Genomic DNA, 27,293 nt, shown 5'->3' on the forward strand with positions numbered 1-27,293 from the left:
AACAGAGTGGAAAGAAAAAAGAGCAATGAAGAAAGTTTAACAACCTTGTTTTTTTCTCTTTAGGGAAGAAGCATGCTAACAGTGAAAACCAACAACCATGATTTGACTTCTTTTTTCAGGAAATAATTTGCAATTACACACACATACCCTAGATGAGAAAATATATGTTAACATAATGTTTCATTAAGAGTAGCAGCCTTGAGAGTTGGGATAAACTCATTAAGAAATATACTATAATTTTACATCGAGAATAGCAGAACTGGGGAGAAAGTCATTATATTGCTGCAAAAATCTTCAGTGTCCTTTTGTAGACTGGAGATAAGCAATCACAGAGTCTACCCCAGGCAAATATTTCTAAACCTTCCTGTTTGGCCTCAAGTCTTCTTTCCCCAAATGCATCTAGAGAGCAATCAGAGAAAGATAACCCACTGACAATCTACCAACAGTCCTTTGAATCAAAAGTTCTCTGCAGTATGGATGAGAATCGTGTTCTTCATTCTTAAAAGAACCAAACTACACAGTGGTTGGGTTAGTTAGGTAATTTTAAAAAACAAATTGAATCATCTTATGATTAACCTAGTTTATGGGCAGAGGAGAAGGTAAATATAGAAATAGGTATAAAAATATTAATTTAGCAACATTGTTATAGTGATTACGTGGTAGATATGCATCTATAATATGTATATGTGTGTATATATGCATATATACATTCAGGTGTGGGTATGAATATCCATCCATATGATTTGGCAGTTGTGTGCAGACAATGCCCAAGATCCTGACCAATCAGTGTTGCTATGTTCTCCTCCAGATTAAGATAGTGACTGGTTTCTTTCACAACAAAACATTTATTTTCCCTCACACAGATCCAGCTTAAATCTCAATTGAACAAAAATTTATAGCATTAATTGTTTCATATTCATTTCCATGAATATCTTTTTAAATGATTTACAGTTAAATACTTTTAAGTCAGGAACCTAACTCCATTTTCAAAAAACAGTTTCATGATGAGAACCATTAATAAAAATATAGAACAAATTACTATGTATATAAATTGGGAGTTAAGTGAGTACAGATTCAGAGAATTTGACATCCAAATTAAGATACTTGAAGTAAAGAATAGTTTGAGCATGTCTCCCATTTCATTTTGCATCTCTGAAGACAAAAACAAGAACGTTGTACACTGATATGTATATATATTTCAATTGTTAAAGCTATTCAAATGATTCTTTAAAAGTAAATTTCTTTAATTTAATTTAATTTCTTTATTTAAATACAACTAATGATTGGGTATCCCAAAAGCTTATTTTTTAATCAATTGATTTTAACCTGAAATCATACCAAAATTATGATATTCAGGTGCTCAAGTTTACCTATTTGATTTTTCTTAAATAGCTTCTGAAATAGAAGGGAAGAAAGTGTTTCCACTCTCCATACTCATTTAGCCTCTATCAAAATATTGAAACAGGTTGGGTTTGTTTTCAACATCATCCCACCTCCTTCTCAGAACGCCTGTCCCATCTTGTGTCTCTCATGCCCTCAGGCCTTCATGTCCACAGTATCCTCCTAATGTCCAAAACCAGGACTGGCAAACTCCAAAGTCCCAAAATTATTTATCTGCCCCAAGAGATATTGCCTTATGTCAGCACATTCATTTCATCACTACAGATTTCCTAACTGACTATAAAGAAAAGAGATATATGATTTAAAATATCAGGTTTTTGAATAACTCATTGTTTAACTTTGTAAACATTTCTTAACATGTTTTGGGGTCACTATCTACAAAATGAAGAGGTCAGATAAGATGATCTTTAAGGTCTCTTTCAAGGTCTTATCAGTTTCAGAATTGGACAGATTCCCAGGAATGGAACCACTGTGTGTGTGTTGTGTTGCATTCTGTATTTTGTACAAGATAAATGTATCTGCTCAAGCTAACTAAAATTTAAGTTAAAAAATCAAGCCTTGCTATTAAGAGATAATTTTCAAATATGAAGTAAGGAAAGTGCTGATGTTGTTGGTAGTTCAGATTTGTATTTGTAAGAAAAAAATCTTCCATTAACATTTAGATGAGTTGAAGTTCTAACATTAGAAGAACCCAAAGTTGGGGCAGGTAGGTGGCTCAGTGGAAAGAGAGCCAGGCCTGGAGATGGGAGGTCCTGGGTTCAAATATGGCCTCAAACACTTCCTAGCAGTGTGACCCTGAATGAGTCACTTAACCTCCATTGCCCAGCCCTGATCACTATTCTACCTTGGAATTAATACACAAGATGGAAGGTAAGGGTTTCAATTTGTCTTTTTTTTTTTTAAAGAACCCATGGTCGCCCTTATTGTACCTTAGGTCTTTTTGTGAGAATATATTGTGGAACTTCCCTCTCCAAAGGGAGAAACACATTTAATGAGTTGAACTCTGAGCATGAAAAAGACTATTAATATATGACAGCACGATTCATGCATGGATGAATTTTAAATATAACAATAATAATAATGAAGAATCTCAAAGTGATTGAAACTAAATGTTATTTACATTTTCAGCTTCAAATTTGGGCTATCTTACTTCTACACATTGGTTAGAGTTATTTTTTCTTGAGAGCTTTACACTCTTAATTTATTTAGATTAAAGTCTGCCTCCCTCAAGTTGCTGGTTTGCTTCAGTCCTGAGCCAGGATTTTATTTTGTTAAGGCCACTCACTGCCTCTGTGGACAGAGGTAGACCAGTAATCCATCTGGAGGAAGGGCTGGAGCTCTACCCTTCACTTGGGGACCCAGGCCATATCACCTGCTTGTGGAGCTGGATAGGAGGCTAAAGAAGAGTTGATAATACTGAAGACAAAGACACAAAATTCAGATATGGCAAACAGAATTAGAGTCAGGAAACTTTTTTATTTAACAAGGAATGACTGGATCTGATTTAAAATTCAGTTTCTTGAGGATATACTATAGTTGCATAGATAAATACATTTCCTCTCTATGTCTATATTATGTAAATAGTATATAGAAAATGTTTATATTCAGGCATCATTTTATATCTTTTGATATATGTGATGCATGATGTGTCCATGCACACACATATATCTCTCTCTACCTAGCTATCTATAGCAATAGGTAAATTTTGTGGTTAGTCACCATTTTGGTATTTATTTATTTTTCTTGGACAAATGAACTCTGTCCAAGAAAAATAAATAAACAAACAAACAAATAAACATTTTAGGTTCTCAGGGAATAGTGATAGACAGCCCTCATCTGCTGCCTTGGCTGCATGCCTAGGTTTATGGTAACTCAGAAAAGGTAATTCTAAGTGGGAAAAGTCAGCAGAAAAGGCAGCTTCAACTGGGACAGCACCCTCTGGTGGAGCACCTTGTGCTATATTATTTATGATTGGCCTTGGCTATATATTACCATTCCAATTTCATACTGAAGAAACATACGGTTTTGAAAGTGACAATAATTTTCAAGAGTGCCACACCAAGGGGGCAGCTGGGTAGCTCAGTGGATTGAGAGCCAGGCCTAGAGATGGGAGGTCCTAGGTTCAAATCTGGCCTCAGACACTTCTTAGCTGTGTGACCCTGGGCAAGTCACTTGACCCCCATTGCCTAGCCCTTACTACCCTTCTGCCTTGGAACCAATACACAGTATTAATTTCAAGACGGAAGGTAAAAGTTTAAAAAAAAAAAGAGTGCCACAACAAAACCTCTTATAAATGAGGAATCCATATAACAGGACACCAAATAATTATGTTAAATTTCAAAGTTTTATCTATATTTTTAAAGTATATATATACATAAAGATAGACATAGAGCTACTTAATTTTTATGCATTTTGGACTATCCGTTTTCTTTGTTATGTTAATAGCCCAAGAGACCAAACTGCCTCCGAAATATTTTGTATGGATAAAAATTCTAGCATTTTTTGACATCTTTCCTATTATTTTTCATTTTTAAAGTCTATTCCAAACACAAAGAAAAACTGACAAATAAAATAAAGAAAATTGACAAATAAAATGCTAGTCTATGAAAATAACAGCTAAGTAGGAGAGAGCTTCAAGGGCAGCTGGCTATTTTCCACTGTAGTACAATTGGTACTAATCAATAGTTCATTCAGAATCAATTTTCCATGTGCCCTATTTATAGATCCATGAACATTTCAGGACCCAAATAGTAATGATAGAAAGAGAAATTTTATTTCTGATTCCTTTTCAGTTTATATTAGTTTGGAAATGGAAAAAAAAAAACAACTTCTAGGAGCTCCAGGGACAGAAACAGGCAACTGATTTCTTCTACATGCTTACAATCTACAGTTCAATGATGAGAAAAGGGGCTTGTAAAAAAATCAAATGCCTTAGAGTTTACAGAGTACTGACAGAGAAAGGGGTGGGCTGCTTTTGTTCTCATGCTTTTGTACCACCATTTCAAAGCTTAAAATCATTATCTGTGGACTCAGAAAAAAGTTTTTTACAAATAAAAGAGAGGCATTTTGAACATTTAATCACCATCCCCCCTATTGCAATTTCATTGGCTATTCCTTCCTGAGGGGGAAGAGAAAAACTCATTAATTTCCAGTTTCACTCTCCAAACTGTAGTAGTCACTATTGATGTTACTTCAACTGAATGTAACTCCAAGTTTTATGTTTTACTATTCTACTCAATCTAAAACTGAGGAAAAATTGGTCCACAAATAAAACTCAGCAAACAAGCAAAGCAAGCAAAAAGTTGATCATTTTCTTTCTCCTATGTCCTCTGAATCTTTATTGAAATATTTTAAACTAAACCATAGGAAAGTTGCTTATGGAAGACATAGAAGATTCTAGTTCTGCCTTTATTTGCATTTTGGAACCATTTGGCAGTCTGGTGAAGCCTCTGGGTCCTTTTAAAGAATGTCTTTAAATACCTAAAATAAAAACCAAATTCATGAATTAAGAATCCTAGCTTAAGACCCCCTGTTGTAGAAGGAAAACGTTTGCTACCTGTGTGGAAAATGGAAAGTTCACGGTGGCAGGTGTACAGAGAGGGAATCGAATTCAAGGTTGGAATGAGGATAAAATTACTTGGGACCAGAAGAATGCTACTGCTCTCTTGTTAGGAATCCACCAACTATTTTGCTCCTTTTTTTATATAACACCATCCTACCAAAAAAGTTCGAAGCTTCATATGAATTATATATTCATAGATATACTTTATGTGCAAATATATTTACTTCTATAAGTTTCCAAAAATATTTAATCTTAACAATTCTTTGACACGGATAAATGTCTTCTTTATTTCTGGACCAAATCGGTAATTGTGGTACTGTGTGGAAATTCTGATCATCAAATTCCCCTCTTCCAATGTAGTCCAGCACCTACAATTTATATTATTAGATAATTGCCTGGGAAACTGAGATATTAAGTGAGGTTTTTCGGGTCACAGGCAAGGACTGTGTCAGAAGCAGGAACTTGAATATTCTAAAATTAAGGATAACTTTCTATATGTTATACTATGCTGCCTTCCAAATAGCATTATCTTAATATTTACAGGTAAGGCTATTGGAGGCACCTCTAAAGTCTAATATCTTCAAAAATGTCAATGGAATCTGGATCCAAAGTTTAAGGTTCCCTCTATTAATTCTTTCCGCATAATAAGATTATGTAATTTCCATAAGGTTGTTGTATAATTGAGATAACTCTAGTATATATCCAGATGCAGTGGTTTTTTTTTTTCATTAAAAATTTAAACATATAAACTTGAGAAAGCAGAATATATTCATAATCATGACTAGGTTAACGAGCCATTTGGGGAAGTCCATTTTATAGTATTTGTTTTTGCCTCTCTGAAACCTGATCCAAATGAATTGACCAAATGAACCAGTAGGTTAAAAAGAAGTCAACTATATATGAACACCCACCAAATAATAACTACCAAATCTCAAGACTTGTTCCTGTAACACCAATACTTTCAGCATATCCAAGCTCAATAATGCTGAAGGAAACAAAAAAAATTAATCATTAGTGAAGAAAACATATTTTTCTCTTTCTGTATCTAAAATTTTACTCCTTAGATATCAACTTCTCAGTTAGTGATAGGACCCACAGAAATTACTTTTATTAGTCTTTCTTTTTCTTCTATGAAGTCTGATTATGGGTCTTTCTTAGTTTTAATTGTCATTCTTTCTGTTTCTTTCCCACTACTCTCTTAGAATCTTCAGTTGCTTCCTCCTTGAAATGTTTACCTTTCTGTTCATTTTTTGAGACAGCTTCAGTTCCTTTTTCTTCCTTGCCTTTGGGTTTAGCTGGTGTTTTCTCCACTTTTTTTGCTTTGGCATCAGCTTGCTTCACCTTCTCTGATTTTCCACTTTTCACTTCCTTCTTACTCTTTTCTTCAGCTTTTGAGCCCTTGCTCTTCTTCTCATCTGCAAAAAGCAGAAAAGGTCATTTAAACTCTCCACAAACTACATATCCTCTCCCTCTGGGGCAATAAAATAAAGTTTAAAAAATGAAAGACTAAAAAAAAACTATTCCTTTTATAACAGGAAGTTGAAAAGATAATTTTAATTAAATATACAAAACAATTCTAAGCCCTTTAGAAAATGAAGATATATGTCTACTAGGTCTGTAGCTCAAAGAAATCAAAGAAAAAAATAAGGATATTTATATACAAAAATATTTATAGCAGCTCTTTTTGGAGTGGCAAATAATTGGCAACTGAAGGGATGCCCCAAATTTGGGCATGGCTGAACAAGTTGTGGTATATGATTAGATAAAATATTATTGTGGCATAAAAAATAAGTAAGATGATTTTGGAAAAACCTGGAAAGAATCACATGAACTAATGCAAAGTGAAGTGAGCAGAACCAGCAGAACATTGCACACATTGTACATAGCAATAGCAATATTATAAGGATGATCAACTCTGAATGACTTCGTAACTCTCAGTAATACAATGGTCCAAGACAATTCTGCAAGACATATGATGAAAAATACTATCCAATGTCAAAGAAAGAACTGATGGAGTCTGAATGCAGATGAAAACACACTTAAAAAAACTTTATTATTTTTGTTAGGGGTTTTGATCTGAATTTTTTTTGGAACAGACAACAGAGAAATGTTTTGCATAACTGTACATGTACAAAGTATATTAAATTGCTTGCTTTCTCAATGAAGGGGAGGGAAATGAGTGAGGAAAGCCCAAAATTTTAAAATAAATAAAAATTTGGTTTACATGTAATTGAGGGGGAAAATAAGTAAAAATTAAACATTGGACAAAAGGAGAGCATAAAAATAAAATAACATTCTAGTGATCTGTATATAATCTATACTTCTAATTTTAAGGAAATATTTTTATACAGACATATAGTGAGAAATAAGACTGAGGGCAGCTAAGTGACTCAGTAGCTTGAGAGCCAGGCTTAGAGACAGGAGGTCTTGGTTTCAAATGTGGCCTCAGACAGTTCCTAACTGTGGTCTTAAGCAAGTCGCTTAACCTCTATTGTCTATCCCTTACAACTTTCCTGCCTTGTAACCAAAAGACAGTATTGATTCTAAGGTAGAAGGTAATGGTTTGAAAAAAAAAAGAAAAGAAAAATAAGACCAATTATAAACTACTCAGGTTTGACACATTCAATATCCAAAATATACTGACAGAAAACTCTAGACTAAGACTTCAATTTTTCTATTTGCTATTGTCAGCTTCAAGACTTTATTTTTTTGTCTACTGGTAAGTGAAATATTCACTAATTTCAGAATAATAAGTAGGACTGACCAGTCAATCATAAGTTTGTTTTTTTCATATAATCTATGCACAAATTTATATATGTACATATATACAGTTATCATTTATGTACTAAGGGCTAAAATGCATTTTAAAAATTCATCAATCATGCACATAAGACATTACTACTTCTTGAAATGCACAAAGCAAATTAAATTATTATCCACTTTAAGACACACTGAAGTTTTAAGAATTTTTTTTGAAGAAATAGGAAAAGGATATAGGTCCCAGAAATCTTGTGATTTCTATTGGAAAAGCAGTCATATGTACTAAGCTTAGGTAGTTTTGTGCAAAAATAAGTCAACATTTAAAGAATTAGCCAGCACAACATTAAAACTTTTTTCTAAAGACAATCATATGTAAACATTTACTATAGTTTCCAGGGAAAAATTAATTTGTAATGTAAAAACCTAGTAATTGTTACATTAATTCTAATCTTGATACTGGAATTACTCACTAGGGAGTATGTCAGAACAATGTAATCTGTTACCAAAACAATATGGTGTGTAGAGGCAGCAGGATCCAATAAATAAAACATAAGATTCAAAATCAGAAAGATATGGTTTATGTTTCCTTTTGTGCCTCTTAACGTCTGGGAGATCTTGATAAAATTATTCCTTTTTATAAGAGTTGAGATGATACTTATGATAATGTATGCAAAAGTACTCTGAAATGTTCAGAAGAAACATAATATGTAGGCAAAATATTATCATTTTGGTCTGAATTTGAACTGAACCACATATAATTTTATGGAAAGAACATATGAATATACATTAAAAATAACAGATTACACATGCCATTCAATTTGTATGCCATCTAGATGGTGGTTGGGAGGTGGACTATATATGAACAAATAGAGGATCTTATCGAGATTCAGCCTGGTATAGTGAATTAAAAGTAAGCTTTAAAGTAATGAAATTAAAGTTCAAATTCTACTTCTGATAAAAGCTAGTCCTATGACCCTGGGAAAGTCCTACCTATAATTTCGCAATGTCTCAGGCAACAAACTAGAATATTTCAAATTGTGGAATAAGTTCAGGTTTTATTGTTAGAGGGGATTTCTTTCTTAAAAGTTTCTCATACTAATGAAATAAATCATAGGTCTAGTCCAAAAAAAGGGTATAGTCTTACTAATACTGATACATAAATATGATGCTAAAATTGTGGCAGTACTTGGTTTTTAAAGCTCAGTTTTACATCAGTGTCCATGAATACAGTAAAGACTTTTAAAAACTTGCAGAAAAAGAAATCATGGTTGTTACCTGCCTACTCAGTTACTTCTATTACAAAAAAAAAAAGGAAAGGGGAATTTAACAATTTGCAGATACTACCTATCAGTCAGTTTGGTAAAACTTGGAGAATTAAATAAAAATAAATGAACTATGATCTTGTTTGTCTAGATTTAAAGATGTCTATACTGTTCACTAAAAATGTTTTGATAATCATGTGTGTTTAAAGTCAGAATTGTTGGAGAAATTTTCTATGCTGATTTCTCTATCAAGAAAACAGAAGTCAGTGTCGTGGATCACAAATTCATAATGAGAAGCGTATGAATGGGAGGTTGGAAAAATATTGAGAAGAAAAAAGGGAGTCTTAAGTTTCTTAACTCCTCCTGAGATTCCAAAATTTAATTAAGGATCTGGGTCTACCAAGTCCCCTATTTTTGTACCACCAAACCATATATCATATTTCATTTCCTTCTCTCTTTCAAAATATTTAATTACTTTTTAATGACCCATCCTATCAGCCATATTTGAAAGAACAGGTAGTCAATGTAGAAGTTTCAGATGTGCAACAAAACAATTAAGGATATGAAGTCTTGACATGGTCTGTTCTACATATTTTTTTAAAGTTAATTCATTTGTTCCTTCCTCCCTCCCATCTTTCTCCTTTAGAGAAGGCATCATTTGACCAAAATATAATCTATACTGATATATATATATATATATATACATGGATTCATAAAATTATTACATTATCTACTGACTGAAAATATCATGTGTTTGATATATATTGGATATATATAAATGTATATTCAATAGCAATTACCTTTTGGTGGTGTTCTTGCTTTTGGTTTTTCTTTTTTCTCATCTTTATCCTTGTGACTTGCTAGAAGGGAAAAGAAATGATCATATATTTGAATTTAAGAGTGAAGAATTATCTGGAACTCAAGTCACATGAACAAATCATTTTTCCATGAATAATAATAGCTAACATTCATATGTTACTTTACGGTTTGCTTTAAAACACTTTACACATATTATCTCATTTGATCTTCACAAAAGTCTTGTGAGTTAAGTGCTATTAGAGTTGTCATTTTATACATGAGAAAACTGTTCACTTGCCTAAGATTACTCAGCTAATTTTCTGAGACATAGTTGGAACTCTGGACTTCACTCCAGACTCAAAACCTCATTCCATAATCACTATTATCTCAACACACCTACCACATAAAATTTTTAAACATTCTCTTCCCAGTGGTGGAGGGCTAACAGGAGACAAAAGGTTTAGAAAACCAGAGTACAACATGGTAGAATTCAATCTTTATAAACTGGTGTGCACATTCATCTTTTTTTTAATTATTAAAACTCTCTTTATATTACTGTCAATATGATTCTCAGGAATACTCTACAGTTTATTTTGGGCATATCTATAAAGGTAGCACACAGATGATTTGAAATGATCCCATAAGTCAGACCTCAGGAATATAATGTGGGCAAAGGTTGTCTTTGGCATTTTTCTACTTTGATTTTTTCAATCCCCAACATCATCACTAAATGCCTACGTCATCTGGGACATGACCTCTAGTCCCAGTTGTGCCACTAAGTGCTCCTGCATTTTGATGACTATTATGATGTTATTTGGTAATACTTTAAGTCAATTGGGTTGAAATCAAATAACAGGAGATACTTGTTGGCTGCATGCTTATGTAGAGAACCACAAATTAACATCATTTATATTGTATCTGTATTTATTTTGTTAAATATATCTCAATTACATTTTAATCTGGTTAAAGTTGTACTTGGACATTTTGCTGGCTCCTAACATACCACAGACAAGTTTTGACAATTTTGGATTAAGGAGTTAAAGCATGACCTTTCCTCTACGTTTCAGAAATTGACTAAAAGACAAAAAAAATCAAATAAACAACAAAAAAAACTTCCGTAGAATGAATGATGATAGGTAAAATTGATACTTTGAGTCAGGAAATGATCTGATCCATTAATTCAAAAAGCAATACTTGGGGGTCAGATTCCTGGACAAAAGGGTGTGGTGTTTGGTCTTCCTACTAGAATCCATTCTTTCCCAAAGTGAGAATTCACTATTCTGAACCCCTATTTTTTCACTTGAACCCCTATTTTTTGAGGTTGCTATTAACCCCACCTTCTTATTGAGTTAAGAAGATGTATAAGGGAGATTCATGAACACTCTGGGAGGATGCCAGAAGTCTTGTGGCTCCCTGACACTCAGAGCAGGCTCTCCTCTCATCCCTGGTGACTCTTGGCATCCAGAAGACTGGCCTCTGACCCAGTCTGTGGTAAGTTGGAGACCCAGGAAAGTGTTGTCACTGAGTCTATATGTTCAGATTGGGAAGGGAAGTCTGGCTCCTTGGTGATGAAGGATGGTGAGATGACACAGCTAGGGAAGTGTCAGGGGGTGAGCTGAGAAGCTTGCACAGCCTTTGGGGAGATTAAGTGGGGGGGAAGAAGCAGAGGCTTGGGAAGGGAAGAGGAGGCTGCATGTGCCTGGTGCCTTTTCTTTCTCTGACCTGCTTTTTATGATTTAATAAATAATTATAAAGTATGATACACTCTCTAGGGAATTTTAATCTTAACACCAACCAACATTCCTATTGTATGACCATAAGTTTATGTCAACAGATCCTGCTTACATTTTAACCATTTTTTTGGAGCATAGTATAAGGAACAATTCCAGTTTTTTAATTATTACTTTTGAGAAGCCACATGGCTTAGTGGAAGGAGCACAGGCCATGAAATCAGGAATCTGGGTTCAAATTTTCTCTCAAACAGTAATGTCACAATCTTGGACAAAATAAACACCTGGGAAACCAATAGGTGCTATTAAAAACTTGAGCTATTATTTTTAGTGAAGGAGTGTGATCATGAACTTCTCTCTTCTTCACTCATAAAGGAAGAAAACAAGGTGAACATATGGTACTCTGACCCAAGTGCTATCGAGTCTCTTTCATCTGGGTTTATATCAAAGGGTAACATGGGAGAGATGATCACAGTAGATAAAGAAGACAAAGCTTTTCCAAGGCAAAAAAAAAAATATATATATATATATATATGTAATATATATATAAAAGGGAGCTAGAATTGTATTGGCTCCAAATTCTCTGCTGCCTGAGATCATTGCTAAGACAATGCTACACTTTGAATATACACTGTTGATTAAAATACTGCCTTGGTTAACATTTTGAAAAAAACATTTATTATGATTAACTATCAATATTAAAATGAGGGGAAAATCGCATGCACAAAAAACCCATTAAAAAGCTTTAATAAAACATCTAATTTGCTGTCTTCTAATTTCTGTCTACTTATTTAGATTGTTGTTAGTTTTTTCATAATGATCAATGTCTGTGCATAGTGTTGCAGTGTACATGCATAACATTTCTTTTCATAATAAAGGATTAATATGGTAAAAAAAAAGACTGCAGTATACAGTATGCAATATGCACTGTTCTTCAGTCGCTTTTCAGTCTTATCTAATTCTTCGTGAATTCATTTGTGCTTTTCTTGGCCACGATATTGGAGTGGTTTGCCATTTCCTTCTCCAGCTCATTTGACAGATGAGGCAAACAAAGTGATGTGACTTGCCCAGTGTCATAAAGCTAGTAGGTGTCTGAGGTCAGATTTGAACTAAGATTTCTTTCTGATTCCAAACAGTGCTCTATCCACTGCACCACCTTTTTGCCCTATGCAATATACAAAAGTTGTTGTTTATAAGTTGGTAAACTATGTCTCAGATTCAGTCATACTAATTTTAGGATCTGTAATTTCATTAGTATGGGTACATATCTTCTATTATTTAATTGATGGTCTTCTAGAGATACTTAATCCAATTAAAATATTAGGAAAAAAAGATTAATCAGAAAAGGGGGAAAATAGGTTATCTTTGACTAAGCAACAAGGATTCTGGGTGGGAGAGACTAACTAATGGGGATTATAGCTTGAGTAAGTTTTATTCATGCATATTTTTATTTAGTCTAACTTTATTTCAGTCAATTCATTACAAAAATGTCTTATCATTTAACTTCTTCATAGACTCCTCTAAACATTTGGTTTAGGTATACATTATGAATATCAGGGACCAAACACTGATGAATACATCCATAGTGTATTGAAAAGTATACTCATTAGAATGGTACTATATTTAAACATGGCTTTTGTTCCCAATTCTTCTACTAATTAAAAATATGTCCTTGGGTCCATCACTTATCTTGGCTTTTTTTTTCATAACTATTTAAACTGGAGGTTCAACTATATTCTTTTGAGGCAAATGATTAATAACTGGATATTTGGGAGAAAATATATTCATGACATATTTAAGTTTAATATGCAAATTAATATTGTCTCCAATGCTTTCTTAAGTCCAGATAATCAAAAATTAAAAAAAAAACCCTCATACACAAAAAATCAAGCCTGGAATTGTGGCATCCTCTGATTTATAAGGTTTATAACTCACTCTGAAAATTTGATAATCATCTCTGATGAACCAGTAGAAGCTGGCTCTGGAACATCCATGTTGGAATCCTTTCCAGCGGTAAAAAATGATCATCTGGTATTTATTGAGTGCCTACTGGGTGATGATACTCAAAATTTATTCACATCAAATCAGCAGCTACTAGAACCAACAGGAAATGAATTTCTTATTGCAATTATAATTATGATTACTGAAGGATGGTGCTTCCATAAAAAGCACCCATCAATTATTTTTATGAACTTTTAAATGTTTAATTACTTGATTTTTTATTGAATAATGTTTGCCAATTTTGGGAAAAATTTTACAAACATGTGAAATAGGTCATTCTCTTACAATTGTAGTAATAAAATTATTCCAGAAAATCTCTATTTTCTACATACCTAATGCAATTTTAAAATTCTGATTGATTTCTTTAGGTTCTTGAACATATTCTCCATTGAATTCATGCTTTTCCTCTCTGTGTTCTAATGGGATTATCAAACATTGTATCCAAGCACTGTAAGTTGATTTTAATTTTTTTGAAAAAATAATTAGGAAGTTAAATCTACTGTGTAGTTAGTTGACATCGTAAATAGAATGGGATTTGAGTCAGGAAAATGTAGGTTTGAATCCTGCCCTAGATATTTACAAACTGTGTAATCCTAGAAAAGTATATGTACTCCCCCTGACTTAATTTCCTCAACTATAAAATGTAGAAAACGGGATCAACCTACCTCCTGGATTCATTGTGAGAATCACATGAGTTTAATAAACAAAATATTTTGCAAATTTTAAAGTGATATTATTATTGTTGTTATTATTAATATTATCAATGATGCTACTACTATCACAATTGTTTTTAATTGGTGGGAGAATAAGCATATAGTATGAATTCACCTTTGGAGTGAAATGAGTGTTCCTTTAGGAAAACATTATAAATAAATTATCTGTCATGGTCATATTTTGCCACGGTAGTTATATAAACTCTCTGAAACAGAGTAAATCTCCAGAGGGTAAGAAAATAAACAACTTGCTAATGTAATTTGTGTGTTGTGTATTATAAATTGCGATGTCCAATGATTTTATTCCATTTCAAATATAAAATATATCTTCCAGTAGGTCTTGCTAAAATTCTAATCAAAATAACTAGCCCATAAATTTCTGCCTCTGAAAAAAGCAGTAAGAATATGATGAATTTGAGACAGCAGGATTCTAAAAGGGCTCACTTTTATATACTGCTGTTCTACCAATTCTTGGGATCCACATGAGTAAATGAAAATGGTAGTGGGAATTATCATGTGGTATACTCTTTTTATTTGAAGTTCAAAGGCTTTAAAATATATTCAGCTTTTAGGATCCCATTTTCAGACTTCCATACTTTATAAAAAATAATCTTCTCATTTCATGTAGCATTTGTGGAGAAGAAAGAAGGGAAAGAAAATTTTAAAGTCATGAAATGGATATGAGAGATTTCCAACAACATTAAATGGATAGAAAGAGAAGAGAAGGGAAGAGAGATCCAGGGGAGATTCACTGATGTGTTTGGGAGAGAAGACCAACTATATTATTACATTTAATATTTTTCCTAATAATATTTTAGGAAATTATTGGAGAGAAAATGGGAATTCAATTTTGTATATTTTTGCCTCAAGAATATGAATAGTAATTAACTTCATGGTTACTGATAATATTTAAACAGAAAATAAACTAAGAATAGCTATCCTCAAGTATTTAAGGAAAAACAAAGTATTTTTAAAAAATGACAGCCTTTATTTATTTTTTAGCCCTTATCTTCCATCTTAGAATCAATACTATGTATCAGTTGCAAGGCAGAAGAGTGATAAGGGCTAAGCAATAAGGGTTAAGTGATTTTCCCAAGGTCACACAGCTAGGAAGTGTCTGAGGCCAGATTTGAACCTAGGACCTCCCATTTCTAGGCCTGCCTATCAACCTACTGAGTCATCTAACTACCCCAAAATTTTCAGCCTTTAAAAGAAATTTGTTTTTTCTTTAGATATGTTCCAAACCATCATTCCATGTGCAAGAATATCAGAATCCCACTGATTTTAAAACACATAACACTGTTGAGAGTTTAGACATTCATATATCTAGCTGCAGAGCCATGAAGAATAGAATTTGAATCTCTCTCCTTTCCAACTATAATTATATTCTCCTTCATCAACCTGCCAAGGAGATCTTTCCACTGCTACTCCCTGATCTCTACTTAATGTCATATGATATGAATGATACAGGTTTGAAAAGGAAGGTCTGAACTCAGCTGAATTGAACAGGACTCCATTCATACACTATTATCATTAATGCCTTAGTAAATTATCTTTCCCAGGCAAAAAACATGTATAATATTTAAAAGCTAAAAGCACAAATACTATAATTGGTATGAGATATCTGGTAACTAGTAAGGCTCTTTCATGGGAATATATGTCCCTGGCTTTAATCCAATTTCTGTAGTACATTATTTTTTAAATTTGCAGAATTTCTTGAAAAAATTACAATTTAAAAAGTAATAAATTCTCCTTCATATTTGAAAAAACCACCAATGATTTAGACATCATAGAAGTTACAAAGAATCAACAAAGAACAAAATTATACATTAATAATGCCATTACTCTGAATATACATAATCTGAAATTTAAGCAAAGATTGATAATATATTTCACTACTTGAAAAATTTATGATTTAATCAGGGCCGAAATTCACTAATAGACTATATAACTCTTCAGTGACCACAGATGATCTTTAAGAGTTGCTATGGCCAAAAATTTTATCTGATTTCCAACCTGGTATGAGTCTCTCTCTTCTAAATTTATAAAGACTCTTCCTCAGATTACATGGATATTATCTTTCACTGAATCCAGTACCTGAAGTATTTCCAGATGGGCAGGCTCTTTCAGTAATAATATTTCATTGGGATAACCTTTGGGAATCCAGTGTCATCTCCACAGTGAGGCAAAAGAAAAGGATAGGGAAGGACATAGTTCTCTAAGAAAAAGCAAGTGGGCATTCTTTTCTCAATAGATTGGGAGATAATCGTATAAAATCCATTTAGATCATCACTATAGAAAACATTAATACAAAACAAATATTTTAAATTCAAATGTGAAGTGAATAAAAAATATACTAATAATGCAAAAATAATCTTTAATTGTAAGATAGAAGAACTATTGGAAGTTGTTTAAATCAATCCTCCAATTTCAGGAATGAAGAAACTAAGTCTCAGGCAGGTTTAGTGACTTACTCAAAATAACAAATGTAATAAAAGAGTCAGAAATGAAATTTGAATCCCAGAGTCCTGATTTTTCAATCAATGTTCTTTCCACTGAACTGTGCTTTCCATGGGTAGACAAGCTGGTCTTTGGACAATAAGTACATATTTGTTCTTTGGGGACAGGAAGGGAATAAGCATTTATAAAGCACCTAGGAAGTGCTAGACATTATGTTAAGTACTAAGCAATTATGGAAGCCCACAGCTGTTGGTTTTTCAGAATGGTAGACTAACCCAGAACTTGCCCTATTCTGGGCAATTTCAGAATCTCAGAATCTCAGATTACCTCCTTATGTCATCCTAGTAAGACTTTAGTGAGATTTCTCTAGTAGAACATCTGGGGGGGGGGGAGTGAGATAACATAAGTAAGAATTCATATAATTAGAGCCTTGAGCCATGAATGAGTAAATAACTAACCCAAATGCATTTACACCAGAAAACAGAGAAAAAAAAGGCAGAGTAAAGAAGTACATCAAAAGTAAAATAAACGAATAATTCTGTACCTTTCTTTTCTGGTTTTTCTTTTGCTGGTTTTTCCTTTGCTGGTTTTTCTTTTGCTGGTTTTTCTTTTTCTGGTTTTTCTTTGTGAGTTACTATAAAGAAATAAATAATATATTTTGTTAGAAGCAAAATAAATTATAAGGTGGCATAAAACATATTTTAAGATACCAGACCTTTTATTTTGAATTTTACACTTGTCAACAAACACAAACATCTGTGCATTTATACTAGTTACTATTTAGAGGGTAGGAGTGAATAGTGTATAGTATAAGATATGAAGAAAACATCAATAACACTTTTTAAAATACTTGGAAGAAAATAGAAAACATAGAGATATATGAAAACATGAGTAATTTTGTCAACTTTCTTTTTAAAATTTTATGCATATGTTTTATATACACATATATGTCAAAAGATGTTAATGACAAAATCTCTTTTCAATTACTACTAGTCATTGGAGCCTTTTCTGATATCTATAGATTTTTCTTTTCACTTTTCCTTTTAACCAAGAACCAAGAGCATGCAGTTAATAATACCAATTATTAATAGAGAAGAGCCCCAAAAGGTAAGAGAATATCCTAAGTTCTTTCAAGGATCCAATAGCTTCTGGCAATGGAATATGTAGCTCTGAAAGATGATGAGTGAGAAAAATTTTTCTTGTATTTCCATGTACCAGTAGAAGTGGCCAGACTTGGACATCCTCTCTCTTTCTCTCTCTTTCCCTCACTCTTCCTCTCTTCTCTCTCTCTCTCTCTCTCTCTGTCTCTCTGTCTGTCTGTCTGTCTGTCTGTCTGTCTGTCTGTCTGTCTGTCTGTCTTCCACACATACAGTCATAATACTATTTTCTTTTAATGATTTTTAATAATACGAATCATTCACACTTTAGCATTTTTAGATTTAGAAACCTTAAGTTACCTAATTGTAAAGTAGTAAATACAAGTCTTAGTATCCCCATTGCAGAGTGTTTAAATGGTTTTGCTCAGTCACATAATCTAATGTCAAAGCTTACTCAAAACTAAATCTTCCATCTTTCAAGTCAAAAGATTTTATTGTCAAAATATTTGGCAAGCAAGTTGGCATACCCTCACTTGTCCAAAGGCTGACTTCTGCCCAACCAGAAGCTCAGCTGAACTCCAAAAGCTCTTCTCTAACTATCCCCATATGGTTCTCCCTGCAGCCCTCTGCCAGCTGCCAGGTGCCTTTGTGACTTTGCAGTCAAAAGACTAAAAAAATACATATCATAATAACTTTGTTAAAATTCCAACGAAATAACGGAATGTAACAGAATAAAGGAAATAACATACAGATTTTTATTATTCTATTTGTTTCACAAAACCACCTCTTGAAACAGATAAATCTCCAATATTGGAATCCCATTTTGAAGATCAGAAAATAAGGCCCTTCACATAGAAAACTACATTTGTAACATTTTTTACATGAGTGTGAATAGAGCATGGGCTTGGATGTCCTGGAACATTTTGTGGGAGAATTAGTCTAGGCCCATTCACTAGGCTTGCTTATGGTCTTTTTTATTCTGCTTTATTAACCCATATTTTTCGCCAAGACAACTCAGTACTTTTTAGTTTAGATTTTGTAATATGTCTCAGATTAAACTAAAAAAAAATTACAACAGTAAAATACAACCTTTTTAAAGCTCCTCCAAGAGTTCCAACTTTGGCTGTGATAAACTATTCTTTCTGTACCTTGATTAGAAGGATTCTCAAGAGAATGCCTTGTCTATCTTTCTGCCTCCAGGAAGGACTGGCCCTAACCCACCTCAGACAGATGGTTGTCCATTCTATTCAAGGTTTTTCAGATTGATGGGCACATGGACATAAATGAGAGAATTAATACAAAATCAAAAGAGCAACTGGGCTGAATTCAACCTCAGATTAGCATATTAATGCCTTATCCTCAAGACCCTAGGGAAGGCCTGGTTCCTCCCAGTGTAAGTTTTGATTTGCAGACCCAGTTACTGTACACCGACATTTCATTATCCTCAGAAGTGGCAGCATAATACTGCTTAGAGAAGCAGCTGTACCTAAGTACCCTAGGGAGCTCTTCAAAATGGAAACCAGCCACTACAGCATCTTGGGAGGAAACTTCAAGCACTGGAGAGATTAAGCAAACTCCAAGCTTGCTGTATTTCCTTCATCAGAACCATCATAAGAATCAAATCCAACTTCAGGACTAGAATCATTCTGACAATAGTAACCACTCGCTTTTTGTGCCTCTCAGATTGGATTCGATATCTAAAAATATGGAAGCAGGGGGGGAAACAAAATCAAAAACAACAACATCAACCCTTCTTGCTACTGACACAATTTGACAAGTTACGTCTTAGCTGGTACATTTTTAGCTGGGGACAAAATAAGCTTTTTGCACCTGCTAGAGCTTAATTTGTTTGTCATCCTTATTTATAAGACACAAAAGTCCCTTAGCCATGTTGATAATTAAAAACAAAAGGAGTTCACCATTTGGAATGGTTTTAATATGTGGCAACCAACTTGGCAAAGCCCTGCTTGTCCAAAGGCTGACCTTTCCCCGACCAGGACTTTCAGCTCAATTCTGCTCCAAGAGTTCTTCTTGAACTGTCCCCATATGGTTCTCCCTGCAGATCTCTGCCAGCTGCTTTAGGTGCTTTCACAGTGCTTTTGGTCCTGGATGCTTGCCAGCTGGGTTGGGTGTCCTTTGCTGAAATAGAACTAAGAGCTAGCAGCAAGTCTGACCCTACAGTTCTTAATCAGGCACAATACCAGTGCCCAAGCTGCAGCTGGAAGCATAGGAATCTCAGAAGCCAAGTCATGCTCAGACACTTTGCTCCCCTTTCTCTTCTTAGTGAGCAACTCAAAAATGTCAAGGTAGACTTAAAAAGCCCTTTTGAACACTGAGTTTTTCTGAGTAGTAACACACTTTAATTTAAGATCAACTGACTTTAATTAAATACCAAGCATCTTCAGAGACTCAGGGCGATTGATGGCAAAGTTCACCAAAGCAGGAAATTATGCAAACTGGTGAAATCCTTGTATTTCCTACTTAAAATTGGGGATAGGTGGGATATATATATATATATATATATATATATATATAAATATATTTCATTTTATTTCCTCATTTTTCTTTTGTTCAACATCTCTGTCACAAAATGGAAAAACATTTTACACTAATACACATGTAAAATATTTTAAAAATTTTAATATAACATTTTTCTCTCTATTCTGACTCCCTTTCCTTTTGGACTTTCCTTTGAAAGCAGAATTTTAAAGTTTTTTTTTTTCATTAATGAAATATTTGCATATTTCACTCAAACTAAAGAGTGAGTCTACAGTACACTTTTAAAAACCTAATGGCACAAAGCCAGTTCTGATTGAACATTGTACATATATACATTGAATATGATTATAAATGTTTTCAGAGGGCTAATCCTTGGCTTCCATATGCATGATCTGTACAGTTAAAGATTGAAAGCTGGTAGACCATCATTGGCACCATCACCATCACAGGTTCATTGAATCTGAAACTTTTCTGATACTTTTTACTCTCCTACCCGACTGTTGTAGGCATGGCATTAAAGAGAGCATTCTCCTTCTTTTCATTCAGGTTTGGCATTGGGATGAAATGAAAGGCATGGCAATATCTGAACCCTTGAAAAGGAGATTTAACATAACTCCAACATAACTATGTAACAAAGACATATAGCCGGGGTATCGAGTCACTTTGTTTCTCTGGGCACAACTCTGTTCCCTTCATCTCCATATAGTTACTCCCTTAGTCTAAGAGACTCTGAATTTGTCTGGGGCTTTTTACTGGACAGAGAAGTGGGACCAGTCAGGTTGTGAGAAGGGAGGAAGCTTTTACAGAGATGTCTCTAGTGGAAGTCTAAGGAAGTTGTGTGGGTGGTGAACACTGTCTTGTTAAGAGGAGCTACATCCGAAAACTGCTTCCTAGAACATCTACCTAGCAGACTGATGTTTTGGAATGGCATAAATAAATACAGAATTTAGGTGTTAGAGATCATTTAGTCCAAGACTACCATCTTACAGGAAGCATAACTGAGGTCCAGGATGATTATCTGACTTATCAAACACTAGAAAGAATACGAGTAGCAGAGCCAGTACAAGAACCTAGGTCTCCTAAAGCTGTCTATTATAGTTTCCTCATCCTATAGTCCTTTGGAGCATCTTGTTACTTGACTAACTCAATTCAAATTTGATAGGAAGTTTTCACTCCAATGTAGACAGTCCATAAAGGTGAACTATCTCATTCATGTGTTCAAAAACTGTAACAAAATTGCATTTATTACTAGATAGCTGGAAAATATGCTATTGCATTTTTATATTATCCAAACAATTTAGACTCCAAAGTAAATGTTTTTTCTCCCTAATTATTCTTGTATCCTCTATGTTGACTCTAAAATACAATCTTAATTCTTCATTTTGGCATAAGTGACCCACATTCATTTATGCCCTCATTGAATCAAGGCTGCAAATGTTGGCAGGTTTTCCTGCATGTATAAGGCTTCAAGAAGGATCCTGATGACAAATGGTGGACAGGAATAACTAGTTATCGAGGGGGAAGCTCATCCCCATGAGACTGGCCAGTAGATAATTAATTATAATTGTTAATTATATATATATATATATATTATATAATTATATTTTAAAAATCCATGGAATAAAGAAAAATACCATCCTGGATGACTTTCAGTCTTGAGCAATCCTCTTCTGCTTCTGACATGACAGAAATCATTTTAGAAAAGGGGCAGAGGACACTAATCATTACCAAGTTTTTAATTATCCGTGAATATTAATGTAACTTTTAGGAGCTGTTTATCAAAAGTTTGGTGAGAAACTCAGTTAAACAAAATCATACCAAATCATTCAATCAATGGATGAATCTAGAAGAAGGCAAATAAAAAGAGATCTGCAAATATTTCAATAAACTATATTCTCCATCAGAGAAATTAGAATCAATACATTATAATCCCCCATATACAACCTAAAGAAGTAGAATGGCCCTAAAGAAAACAAAGACTGAAAGAAGAGGTGTATCAGACCAAATGTAAGCAAAGAATGTCTATAATAGAAAAGATACAATTTTGAGGATATTGAGGTAGGTGCTGTTTAAGTTTGCCATTAATAAAAACATGAGGTTTTCAAAAATGATAATTTTCAACAGATCATATTGCATATTCAGATTGCCTATATGGTGCACAGAATACAAAATCTCACCCTGGGGATTAGAGAAAAAAGGAGCTTCCAAAACAGGTGTCTGACATTCATAAATCAATATTATGGAAGATTCGTTGATTGAAATAACTTTTTCCAATGACCTGGTAATTAATAATTCATGCAGAACTAAGGATAAGGGCAGTACTCTTTAGCTAAAAACAAAAGAGAAGCCACAAAAATTAAATGTAAAATTTTGATATTATTTGATAGATTTTCAATGAACAAAAGCAATGAAGTCCAAATTAGAAGACAAATTATCGGGGGTGGGGGTGGGGTGGGGAAATCATTGTATCAAATACTTCTGCTGAGTGTCTGGTATCCAAGATTCATATGACACAACATATGTATTGAGAGTTATTCCCCAGTAGAAAAGGGATTTGAGAAAATAAATTTAAAGGTAAGAATCTATATTTTAATATATTAAGGAATCCTTCAAATCATTAATAATCAGAAAAAAGCACAATAAAACTAAAATAACTCTGGGATTTTACATTATACTTAGTAAATTGGCAAAAATGATCAAAGATGGAAAAAAGTCAATGTATGGTGATTGGCACATTATCACATTGTTGGCAAAGCTATGTGAATTGGCAAACTATTATGGAAAGTAATTGAATTTAAGTTTTAGCAGGCAATTAAAATGTCTAGATCCTTTGATCCCCAAATCCTACAGTTATGCATAATCTCCAAGAAGGTCAAAGACAGAAAGAACCTATATATACCAAAACAATCAAAGAGGCAGTTTTTTAGTAGCAAAGTACTAGAGATAAAGTGAATTTTAATTAATTGGAAAATGTTTAAATAAATTGTGTCAATGTAATTGATCCCTCAAAAACAATGAACATAAAGAATTCAGAGAAATATAAAAAGATACATATGAACTTATGTATTTAAATTAGGTAGAACAAGGAAAATGCATTAAACAAAACTAAAAGTTAAATAATTATATTGACCTAGATTGACCCCAACTTTCCTCTCTCCCTTCATTGCAGTGGTGTGGAGAACTATAGTTATGGTATTTAGGGCATGTAACAGACCTGTTATCAAATATTGATTAGTTTACAAATCATTTGAAGCACAGGAGTATTTTAGTCCAATAAAATTAAGTAGCTCACTAATATTCTTCACTTCATACCATGTATAAATAAAGAGAATTCTAGTTTTCTTTCACATGTGAACAACACCAGGAAATAGGTGACACAACAACACTGAGTAGATCTTTCTTAATTGTTTTTACCTTTCTGGTCTGTTGTTTTTTTTTTAATAACCACAAGATAAATAATTGGTAAATAGATTAAAAGAATGAAAAGGAATGAAAGCCTATGACAGAATATAGGAGGTGAAAAGTAGGATCATCAAAAGCAAGGAGTTCCAAAACGCATGAAAGAACATATTCTTCTGTCATCCTTGAGGGTCTGTCTGTAAGAGTTTGAGGTTATAGCCATATATTTTTGTGGGTTGGCAACCAAATCATTCATTATGTGTTTGAAGCATTTTCCAAACCAGTAATACACTTTAGATAAATGCTATCTATATCTGAAGGGAAACCACTCCTGTTTCCCAAAATGAATTTGTGTGCATGGTCCAGACTACAAATAATACCAAATGGTTTGTTTTGGAATTTTATATAGAGCAAAATGGAAAGGAAAATAGGAAATCTTGCAAAGATGAAGAAAGCAGTTACTCTAGTTTCATAGGTCAATTTTTTTTAAATCTCAAAGGGAGTCAAAAGTCTTTTAAGAGTGGACCCCTTTTTGGACAATTTGATTAATGCAAGCTTTTATAATACCTTCTACTTTAAGTTCAGGAAATTTCCTAGTTTCCTTCTTGTGTCAAATCTACTTAAAAAACACTTATCGAGTTTATTATGTGTTCACAAACAGAGTAGTGCACTCACTTCAACTTGAAAACAGTCTCAATACAAAGCTTTGATGACTTTGTTTCTATCTGAAGCATATGAAAATAAAGATTTGTCATTTTTGGTCAAAATTGGAAACTACTTTGGAAAAGAACATACCTTCATGGAAAAATTCTGTATGTTAACAACTTTATATTTTTGCAAAACATTTAGCAGAAGGGATCCATCGATTTACTTAATTAAAATTATAAAAACTTAAAAGGATTATTTTAATTAACTAAATAAATTGGTTTTAATTAATTGAATGTTTAATTTTTATCTATTTATGAGTTATATCTATATGAGTTATAATGGATCCACAAAATATTACAACAGCTAGATGAAAGACTCTAAGATGCTGCATAGATACTTTATGGCATATTTTGGAGAGACAGATAAAATCTGAAGTAGCAAGAACAGACATGGATAGGTTACCATCAATACTTATAAGGAGGACCCATAGTAGAGGAATTATGGATCCATCAAATCACTGGAATAAATTTCAAAATAAATTATTTCAGGAAATTTTTTCAGTTGAAAAAATCAAATTAAATAATAAATCATTGAATTATGTTTGGACAATTAGTGACTTATTTTCAGAAGAACACTTAAAAACTAAATAAATAAACTTTTAAAAATTGTAAAAAAGCAAAGAACATTTAATACAATTCTCAAAGGGGTTTTACCAAGCTAAAAACATTAGACTGAGATCAGATCTTTAGTAACAACAACAAATTTCTAGTGAATATGAGATAAGGTAGTACAACATTCTATAATTGGTTACTGAAAGTCATTGACTGCTGGGAGCCATCAAAGACCACGCTGTTTGACACAGTCACATGTGGAAACTAGGGACTGCAAAGCAGCCCCTAGGAAGGATGGAAACATCCATTGAAACACCCCCTAAGTGACTTTCCTTATTAATATCCCTTTATTATTGGAATTGCTATGTTTATTATTCTTACTTAGCCCCAGGAAAAATAGATGAGAACAACATGCTTGCAGGTTTAATACAGATGTTGCACTATGTTCCCCCAGAATATTACCAGGAGATGCCACTTACAAAATTAGGCCTAAGGATTTTTATATACCCACTTAGATAGGACCCTCTCTTCTAGACATAAAAACTTCAGATAAATCTGTGCTCAGGATTCCCCAACATAAATCTGGGTCATGTTGATTCTACCCTCTCACCCTGCACCTAGCAACATTGTTTTTGTTGACTATCTCCTTAGGCTTTGTGTCTGTTGTTATGTTCTATGGAAACACATATGTTGAAAAATGATTGTGTGCCAGAAAAGCATGTACTCACTGAAGCTATAAAATAAACAAACCCCATGCAATGGCAGAATGCTGAGTGATGCCTAAGCACAGATTTGAGCACTCCATCTTCTTTCATCTTTTATTTGCGTGACCACTCCATCTAGTCAGAAGGATGCCCCACTTTGGGAGACTGTGGGCTTGGCTCTCAAAAAATGACCAATGAAAGTCAATTGGCCCAAAGTGCAAATTTGTGGAAAGTTTTGCAATGTGTTATCTTAGCCATATGTAAAGCTAAGACTTCTCATCTCTTATTGATTTAAGAAGGAATAAGTAAGAACTTTGGTTCTCTGATGTTTACTCTAAAAACCCTTCTAGATACAATATGGCAATATAACATATTCTTATTTTCATTCCTTTGCACAGGAGACAAGAAGGGTTGAATGTAAGTATGGGCAAACTCCTTTAAAATCAGTCATTTCTTGCTGAGATATTAAAATGACCTTTACTCTTTATTTTATAATGCCACTTTTCATATCATACTGACAAAATGAATAACTTGGTCATAAATGGAAATGATCTTTCAATATAAATAATGATATAAGCATATTTCTTTTTTCCTCAAAAAGGAGTGATAAAACATACACTTAAAAATCTGAGTTACACTGAGTTCTATTCCCCTGTTGTACAAAAGAGTTTGTGTGAACTTAAAGTATTACATTTCTCCTGGCTTTTGTTTTCCTGGTACTTGTGCTCCTAGGATATTTACACTTGCAGAGTAAATCATGGCTTAAAGAAGAGCAACCAAGATCAAATGATTCACATTTTCTTAATGTTAAATTAGATACTCATCAGGAAAAGTTCTAATTTTGAAGAGGGATAGGATTCTAAAAATAAAAATAATACATGGAACCATAATCCTATAGAAATTCAGAGTTCTGAAGAACATGGGTTCAATAAAAGCTTGAAAACTTTGGGGTTTTTGTTTGCTTGCTTATTTTACAAGCAACTTGTCTACGCTGAGAGAACTAGATTGCTGATCCAGGGCTTGGCTTAATTCCCTGTGAATAGAATGGGCAGGCTGGAACTTGGAACTCCATAAATCTGACCTTTTTTTCTAAAGACTATGTCCCTCTCCTTACCCTATTCCATGTTTTCATATCCTGTCCAAAATTCAATCCCATTCCTTTCCACTACATCCTGTCCCTGCCTTCTTTTATAGAGGAATGAGTTGTTTGCTAGTAGCCCTTTACATTTCCCCTCCTGGGGCAAAGCTGAAGTCTTTGGGAAATTCTTTGATTGTCCCATCTTAGTTATAGTTGTCCTTGTTTTGCTACTTGCATTGAAACCTTAAACATATCATCAGTTCAGTTCTCTAAGACTCAGTTTCCACATCTTAAGAAAAGCAGAAATTGGATGAACTAGATAACTTCTAAGGTCTCCTTAACATTTAAATTAATTATATCTTACAAAGTGTATTATGGAAACTGGCTGGATAAAAATTATGACAATAAGTATCTCATTTCCCCAAAATCAGAATTCTCTCCTGTGAAAACAAAAAATGAAGTATCTGCTTTCTCCAAAATCAGTTCCTCCTTCAGAAATACCCAATACAAAGTATTTATAGCTTTTGTATTCAAATTTACTTCAAAGCCCTTGGATAAATGAACAGTTTT

At 33.4% G+C, this 27,293-nt stretch overlaps 1 protein-coding gene and 1 long non-coding RNA gene across 35 annotated transcripts in view; one reads left to right on the forward strand and one right to left on the reverse strand.

Annotated features, from left to right (window-relative positions):
• The window catches only part of LOC107650944 (uncharacterized), a 73,934-nt gene extending 56,862 nt beyond the window's left edge, over positions 1-17,072 (forward strand). For 8 of the 9 annotated variants that reach the window (XR_008916665.1, XR_008916659.1, XR_008916661.1 and 5 more), the window contains one exon: positions 64-8,292. This is a non-coding gene — a long non-coding RNA (uncharacterized LOC107650944). Of the gene's footprint in view, positions 1-63; positions 8,293-13,882; positions 13,965-14,855 lie in introns of those variants that run through there. The other variant, XR_008916663.1, reaches the window with a different exon arrangement.
• TRDN (triadin) overlaps positions 1-27,293 on the reverse strand; it is a 547,971-nt gene that overhangs the window by 384,454 nt on the left and 136,224 nt on the right. For all 26 annotated transcript variants that reach the window (XM_056818706.1, XM_056818721.1, XM_056818719.1 and 23 more), the window contains exons 6-8: positions 17,232-17,321; positions 9,786-9,845; positions 6,199-6,378 (exon numbers count right to left, since the gene is read on the reverse strand). In XM_056818706.1, the coding sequence (XP_056674684.1) occupies positions 6,199-6,378; positions 9,786-9,845; positions 17,232-17,321 (330 nt within the window). The remainder of the gene's footprint in view (positions 1-6,198; positions 6,379-9,785; positions 9,846-17,231; positions 17,322-27,293) is intronic.

This window comes from Monodelphis domestica, chromosome 2 (assembly GCF_027887165.1).
Source record: "Monodelphis domestica isolate mMonDom1 chromosome 2, mMonDom1.pri, whole genome shotgun sequence".
NCBI lineage: Eukaryota > Metazoa > Chordata > Mammalia > Didelphimorphia > Didelphidae > Monodelphis > Monodelphis domestica.